Genomic DNA, 8,421 nt, shown 5'->3' on the forward strand with positions numbered 1-8,421 from the left:
TTACGTAACACGAAAAGATCTTTTTACCTGCATATTGATTCAAGGCCAGGATGACACGCCAATAGCCTAACTGCCTCCTGGTTTGTTTTCTTTTTCATTACACAGAACACAGCTACATCCTCCAACAGGCCAAAAAATGCTTTTGTTTCAAGTTGTCAGCTGCCTTCATTAGGCCTGAAAAGCCCGAAGATACATCCCAAGCGCTACCGCATCGGCTCCCTATCTTCGATTACCCAGAGACCAAAACCGGGTTCAGCATCTCGCCACTCGCCACGCTGAAGCTACACCTGAAGTAAGGCAGCCGTGCCCATTATTAGGACTGCACGAGCGCTTCACGTGTATTACAGTACACACTTAGCCAAAATTAAAATCACAAAGTTGCAAGAACTCATGCTGCGCTTTTTCTCCCTTTGAACTCAAATAAACCATTTCTGCTACTCAAATTTTACCAAAGCAAAACTGTTTAAGACAGAATAAGAGGCTTGACCTTTACAGTCACGTGTTAACACGGATTCAGTAATGTTACACTGAAAAAAAAATCGACACGACCAATGCCAACTCAAATTCCACGAGTTAACTTTCCAGACAACCTTCCAGCTCATAATCCAGCTGAACAACCGAAGTAGATGGCAACTGAAAACAGAACCGTAGCTACGGCAAAGAGCGGCAAGTCAGATGCTACATAACCACCGAACTAATGAAGAACACCAATAATGAAGATGTCAGCTCAGCGCGTACGAGGAGGCTGCCGTGCCACGTAGTCGTGACAGAAGTGACCCTGCACCAGCCATACTCATAACACCTGGCACAAAATAAGCTCCCCCACTGTACAATCAGCATGTCGGAGTTAAAAAGTCAGTCCACACCACATTCAAAGGCTTTGAAGTACCGGAGTTAACAGATCCCTCTTTGCTTCTACAGGACAAAGCACAACGAACGAGCCACAGCTTCACCCGAGAGAAAGCAGCGTACGCTGCGCAGCTGCACGCTTAAGAATTTGTAGCGGCTGCAGGAGTTGCAAATCCCCAAGATAACTTGCCCTGAGGACCTAAAAATCAGGTATGAAAGGTTCATCGAAATGGGGCTTAACAAAGCATCCTGGAAGGGCAAGAAGAACCTTATGTACATCAGGAAGTTCGTCTATTTAGATTACTAATTGCATTGCTATTACTAAGACACCTAAGGTACAAAAAAATCCCACCCGCAACAAAACTTCCAAGACTATCCTAATTTTAGGACTGATTTTGAAAAACTTAACTACGCCTCCTTTCTGGACAATAAACAATTCGACCTTTACCACAGCTGTCATATTGATCAAATTTTAAGAATCCCCTTCTTCCTTTAGACAATTTATTGAATAAAAACCTCCAGGAAAAGACACTCGCCCTAAAAATTAAACAGCGCGACAATCTACAAACGCACAGCACACGATCTCACACAACAGGACTCTGATTCCTCTCCAGTAAGGTGCTAGTCTTCTTAGGCCTCAACCAGAACAGCACAAAAAGAAGAGACCAAGCGAATAATAAATGTCATCAAGTACTTGCAAAGACTGCACGCTCAGTCTAGGTAGGACGGTAGAGCTTGCAAGAAGCTCATTCCTTCACTAGTTTGCCAGCAATGACTCCAAGAGGTTGCAGTGTGAGATGGATTATAGAAGGAAGGCGAATGAATTTACCATTTCATAAAGGGGAGATTCTCAGTTTTCACTTGTCCTCCCTATTGAGAGGTCCCTCTTCACAGAAAACTATGCTTTAACCATCATATTAAATAAATGAAGCAAATGTTCTGTGTTATACAAACATTAACTAATTAACTTAAAAGCAATCACCACTTGAGTGGCTTTTTCCTTGCCTCTCTAGTGCTACATATAAGGTCACCAAGAGAAACAACAGCTTTCTAAGATAGAGCACCAGAAGGCTCAACAGCTTCAAACTCACCATTTTATCAGCTAGAACGATAGAATAACAACAGTATAACCACTAACACATAACTTCTTTCCACATATACTAGGGCAAAGGAAATAGAGCAAGTCACAGCGCAAGAGCAGCAATGTGGCGCGTTCAACCCCTCCTATCCGAAGTTTCAACCTCTTGCCTTTCCTAAACACGACGACACTACCTACCGCTACTTTACATCCACTTTGGGTACTTCTGGGAGCAAGTTGCATAGGGTATTACCGGGTTGCTTCCGTGTAGGTTTCTAGCATCTCACCTCCGCTTTCATAAGCAATGCATTTGCTGGTGGAAGGGTTAAAATGGAAAAAACTGTACTGAATTAATGACAAGAGAGTTTCGCTTCCTCCAAACACAGTCAGCCAAAGGCTTCCCAAAAAACAAGGTTTTCAGGGGCAACATCATCACCCTCTTGCGCTATATTCAGAGCCCACTAGGCCATTCCTCATCTCTAACTAGGGTTAACATCTGAACCATAGGCAAACAGTAATTATTGGATAATCCTGTGAAATCCAGTTCAGTAAAGCTCACCCACAGCCTGATTAGCATTCCCAGTACGTGCCAAAAAAACAAAACAAAAAACCCCCTCATGCTTCTTTCTAGGACACTGCTTCTTTTACTTCAAGGTTCTTTGCTGAAGATGACTCCAAGTCCAGTAGCAGTGCCCCAGCAGATGTTCACAACTACCTGCTAGCCACCTAATGCTTTTATCACAAAATAAAAAGAGTGCCCCATCAGAACACGCAAGCTCCAACCCTCTTAGCTTCTCTGAAAAGTATAAACCCCAGATGGTCTAAGCTCTACGTTCAATCATCGCCCTTCATCGTTTAGTAGAGGATCAAGTCCCAACTCATTTTTTTGAAGCGTTTCTAGCTTCATGAACAACGAGAGGTATGGATTTCTGCCTCTTTGGTGGAGTACCTCCAACGGGACTAACATTTGGTGCCTCTACAGGCTGTTCCCTTAAAGCGAGGTGGGGGGCCAGGATGGGGACAAACAGGGGACTACTACCTGACGTGGAGTTACCTCATTTCTCTGTTGGACTACAAATAGTCGAACTAAGAAATCGGGAAGCATCCAGATAGGGTACTAATTGTCCTGGACAACAGGAGAACAGCCAGCCTGAAGAACCGCTTGAAACTGCGTCACTTTAAACACCAGATCAAGACATGCAGGACACTGGATGACAGTTTATTACCTGTACCACAGGGTGGGAAAAACACTACACAGTACTACTATTTTTTTTTTTTTTTAAGATGCAAGAGCATATGCCCCATGATTCCATTAATCAATTCTGCATAGTAACCAATGAAAGCACTATGACCATCGTCTTTCCATGCCCACAAATTCGTTTACAAACCAAGCCAGTCATGTTTGAGAGGGAAGCTTTAGAGTCCACTGCACATTTCACATAGAGTCTCCTTTTTACTTTTTCCTTTCTTTTTTTTTTTTTTTGGGGGGGGGGGCGGTGTGGTTTTTTGGTGGGGTTTTCTTGTTTGATTTTGGTTTTTTTGTTTGGTTGGTTGGTTTTTTTCAAACATCCATAACCATCTCTGCTTGTTTTATCTGCGCTCATTAAAAACATACCTACATACCGAATTTCAACACAACACTTAGCAGGCCCACTTTGCTCTGCTCAGGGTACAAAGACAACTTCAACCGTGGACAAGTCATTATTTACCCAGTGTAATCACCCCCAAGTCCAGCCAAGCAATCAAGACGATAAGGCAACGAGGTATCTTCCCTTATACTCTCCAGAAAAATTTTTTTTACCGCAGTTCTTACACTTCAATAACTCCTTTCTGTTTAAGTCAGTGCAAACAATGAAGTAGTATTATCCCCATGTCAAGCCACAACCTTCTACCTCCTCCTTATATAAACCGAAAACGTTTTGTGCAGTTGCTAATTTTTACTTACCATTTCACTCTTCACAACATGTTTCGCAGTGACATTGGAGATCAATTTAAAAGGAAGCTTTCTACTTTGTCACATTCAGTTTGCTGCGATTTCTGAACTAGAAAGTCTTTTTCAATATTGGAGTCACCATAACTAGAGCTCCCTGCGCACCATCTGCAACTCTCAAGAGAGAATCGTCCACATTTTCATCAGATCTCACTTCCCAAACTTCAGCTGCATCGCACATACTCTTGTTCAACACAGAGATAACAAGCAGGCCTTCACTCGGCCTGTATCGGTCTTTTATTCCACATACTTCTACTACACCCTCCAAATTGACAGGAACTCATTTTCTACATCAAACCTTAAACCCAAATTGATTGGTTTTTCCCCATCTCTGAGAAATAAACCTTATAACAAACACCTCCACCCAACAACGTCCTGACCATTGGGTTATGAAGGCTCAGAAGTCACCAGAAGAGAGGGGTGTTTAAAACAAAAGAAACCCTCTAACAGTCGACAAACTACAGCACTTCAACCTTTACACCTACTTTACTACCAAAGGACCCCATTGCTGTAGGCAGCATTATGCACATCTGTGCTGGTTCTGGCTGGGATAGGGTTAATTTCCTTCCCAGCAGCAGGGGGGATGTTTTGGATTTGCACTGGCAACAGTGTTGCCAGCAGCGGGATGTTTTTGTTATCGCTGAGCAGTGCTTACACACAGTCAGGGCCTTTCTGCCTCCCCAGCCCGGCAGCCCCAGGCCGGGGGCACAAGGGGCCGGGAGGGGGCACTGCCAGGACAGCCACCCCCAAGGATATTCCATACCATAAAAAAAACCTTGGTTATCATGCTACCTGCTCTTGCCTTTAAAACACTGCAATAAAACAATATTGTCAAAGACTACAGAAAAGCATTTTGAGGGCAACATCTGCACCACGGCAGGAAATCTACCAACCATTCATTACCGCAGCCTAACGAGACAGTTACAGCTTGAGCCTTTCGGCTTCACTATTGCCACTCGCTCTAGTTACCGGGCGCCTAAGTCCTCTGCAAACCCAAGAGCTAGCTTCCCCAGATAGCTCAGAGGCAAAATTTTCTAGGGGTGGGGATGTGTGTGTTTTAACAGTTTGAATCCGACGGATATATAATGCTATTAATTCTAATAGCTAGTAAAAAGCCTATCCGTACCACATGACTGCTAACAGAACATTATATATCCATTCTGAAACAGGCTTATGTTCATTATATTCATTAACTCATTAACGACGCTTCGTGACATAGCCCAAAACTCTGATATGAGCCTGTTAGTGCTGATGAAATACCATTTACAAGTCACTCGAACAGGAACTACCTGACAAGCCTAAGACCCTCAGCAAAACTGGGTTTCAGAAAATGAAAGAAAATAATGCCTTATGCAAAGGGACTAGGAAAATCAACCCGTTTGTTCCCCCTGCCCCCTAAGGACGAGGATTATTAAGCAGGGGATTTATGAAGTGTTAAGGAGTGATAATAGATTGCAACGTGACTAATATAACATCAATAACATACCATTACTTACTATTAATTTTTACTAAGTCAAGGGAAAACCTGACTGTCAAGAAGCAACTTTTTCGTTCATGAACTATTGTGGTCAGTCAGGAGTACCCGGGTGCCACTTCAACACTCAGTCACAGCCACCCTCTCACCAGTCACCATGGGGCACACATCTGCTCCACACAGGCGCGCACACACACTCACACCCCGCCAACCCAGCTGCTTCCCGACAGTCGGAGGAGTTGGTAGAGTATCACTCCCCAGCCCCCTCGCTTCCCTACCACCCCAACCACGCAGTTACGCCACCTGCTATTTTCTTCTCCTCTAAGCCTTTTTGGGTCCTCCCTACTGAATAACTCTGGCGCTGGCTTTGAAGACTTTTCCCCAGATGCAGCAAAGTTACACTGCCCTGACTCTTATCACTTCTACTCCCAAGGGTCCATATTCAAGAGACCACATAAAAGCTGTAAAAATCTTTCTATTTTAGTCTCAAAACTAAGGAAGCCAATTTGCACAACGCTCAACTGTTAAAATTTGTACTCCTCCTGCCCCCAAGACCTTAAGGGCTAAGAATTTGTTTCTGCAAGCTACAGGACAAAGAAGAGGAAAACAAAGAATAGTGATCTATAGGGACTCTTTAAACAGCATATTATGAGACAACTTCTAATAATATGGTAAACTGAGTCAAGCAACGTGCAATTTTTCTCCCTTCCACTACATATACAGTTTTCGCGTTACCTCCTATTTCTATAATTTTTTTAAGAAGTCTCTATCCTGCAACTAGCCCTGCAGAGAAATGACCACGACGACTTCAAAGGCTCTCTCAGCAGGGACCACTCATGTTTTAGGCAACCGGGTATGCAGTTGGCTAAGCCCTGACCTCATTTTCATAAGCCAAAGACAACATATCGCGTTCTAAATAGTAAGTACCGACTCCACTATTCTACTCAAACTTTTTCCAGACAGCAATGAAAATTTAAGTACCACCTATAAGTTCCTATTTTAAATAGTAATAGTATCTGCATGTACTTGTTAAAACCACATCTTAAACCTTCATCAAGAAATGCACATAAGCAATGAAACTTTACCAGTACATTTATGCATAAACTAGTCCAAGCAACACACTGACATAAAAATGACAAAGATAAATGATTTTACCCACAACCTCCAAAGCAGCGCGTTGCAGCGCTGCGAAATTCGGCAGCTACGAAGAACGCAGGACTAGCCCTGCGCTCGGTGACCTAGGAAGTGAATTACACTTTATACGTTACAACATCGGCCGCCGCCAACTACGAGAGATCAATACTGCACTGTTTCCCCCCAAAACACGCAGAGTAAAACTCAAATACGGCTGTTTTGATGATGGCCCATGCCAGCGTCTACCAAAGTCGTACAACGAGTAAAGTTCAGCCGGTTCTATGACTACCTGAATTCGTGCAGCTCTTCTTTGAGACCCACTGGAGGTCCAAGGGCCCCAAGCGCAAGCCAACAGCAGGAACGAGGAGCCGGGCACCCCGCGACGCGGGGAGGACAGCGGCTCCCCACAGCACAAGTTGCTAACACTGCAACTTCACTCGTCACCCTGCCAGAAAACTGCTGCGTGCCAGCAAGGAAGACCACGGCTTTTATTTTCTGTTTGGTTTGGGTTTTTTCGGTTTTTTTTTTTTCAGATGAGCTGGCAAAAGCCTACCGCAGGGTTAAGCCGCCCTGCTCCCAGGCAGCGGCCCCGCCGCCGCCGAGCCCGGCCGCTCCGCCCCGGGGAAGCCCCGGCCCCGCGGGCAGCGAGCCGCTCTCCCGGCCACCCCGCACCGCTTCACTCGCCGCGCCAGCCAACTCTAAGCCACCCAAGGAGCCCCAGGCACCCGCCGGAACAAGGAAAAAGGGGACCCCAAACCCCCTCCACCGGCTCACGACGGGGAGGGGGAGCCCGCGGCGGCGGGGAGCGGGGCAGCGGGCCCCCGCCCGGCCCCAGGGCCGCGCCCGGCCTCCGCCGCTGCCTCCCCGCGCCCCGGCCCCGCGCAGGGCCCGGCCCGGTCCCCGCCGTTACCTTCCGCCAGCAGCTCCTCGGGGGTGACCTGGTAGCGCCCGACGGGGAACACCTTGCCCAAGGCGACGCCGCCGCCCCCGCCGCCCCCGCCGCCGGAGCCGGCCCCCGCCGTCCCGCCGCCGCCGCCGCTCCCCTCGGACTTGGGCATCCGAGAAAACTTCTTCATGGCGAGCGGGGCCCCGCCGGACGGGGCGCGGGGCGCAGGCGGCGGCCGAGGAAGAAGCCCGCCGGGCGGCGGCCGCTGCCCAGGAGCTGGCCGGAGCGGGGAGGGGGCTGCCCCGCTTCACATGCCGCCCCCGCCCCGCTTCTCCCCACCCGCTCGCCCGGTTCCCCGCTCCGTGAGGCGGCGGCGGAGGAGGAGGGGGAGGAGGAGGAGGAAGGGGGCGGGCACAGCCCGGCCACAGCCCCGCGGCGGCCGGGGCGGGGAGGGAGCGCGCCCGCCGCCGGCAGAGGCCGCCTCGCCCGGGCGCGGCGCCACCGCGCATGCGCGGCGCCGGCTCCCCCCGCCCCGCCCCCCGCCCGGAAGTGAGGTGCTCAGCCCGGGGCGAGCACGTGGAGCGGGCGCGGGGGGGAGCGAGGCGCCTCGCGCGGCACGCCGCGCGCTCTCCCTCGCGCCCCTCCCTGCACGCGCGGCGACCGTTAGGGGCTCCAACGGCCGCGCCCGCCTCGCGCCTTCCCCCCCGCGGCGACGCTGAGGGAAGGGCGAGCGGGGCGGCCCCCCTTCGGCCGCGGCCGGCGAGGTGCGGGGACGGCGGGGGAAAGCAGAGCTGCGGTGAAAACGGCTCCGCACGCCCTGGTCAGGCTGGCGGTTGCCTGTGGAGCCTCTGTGGTCTGCCGAGCGCTTCCAGTAGTAACGGGCGTAACTGTAAAAAGCGTTAACGACAAGTGTAAATTCCCAGCGGTGGGTCTCCGCACATGCACTAAGGAGAGGTTAGGAGTTAACTGACTGAAAGGAAGTGGTAAAAGGCTGGATCTGGACAGGAAAA

The 8,421-nt window shown here is 49.1% G+C and overlaps 1 protein-coding gene across 5 annotated transcripts in view; it reads right to left on the reverse strand.

Moving 5' to 3' along the window:
• The window catches only part of BMP2K (BMP2 inducible kinase), a 65,584-nt gene extending 57,791 nt beyond the window's left edge, over positions 1-7,793 (reverse strand). For 3 of the 5 annotated variants that reach the window (XR_014228563.1, XR_014228564.1, XM_082315718.1), the window contains exon 1: positions 7,436-7,792. Coding sequence is in view for 3 of the 5 variants with exons in the window: in XM_082315718.1 (XP_082171844.1) it covers positions 7,436-7,601 (166 nt within the window). In the remaining 2 variants the exon portion in view is untranslated. Of the gene's footprint in view, positions 1-7,435 lie in introns of all 5 variants that reach the window. The other 2 variants (XM_082315719.1, XM_082315720.1) reach the window with 1 other exon arrangement.
• Between the last annotated feature and the right edge of the window lie 628 nt (positions 7,794-8,421).

The sequence above is a fragment of the Platalea leucorodia genome (assembly GCF_965183815.1).
Source record: "Platalea leucorodia genome assembly, chromosome: 6".
NCBI lineage: Eukaryota > Metazoa > Chordata > Aves > Pelecaniformes > Threskiornithidae > Platalea > Platalea leucorodia.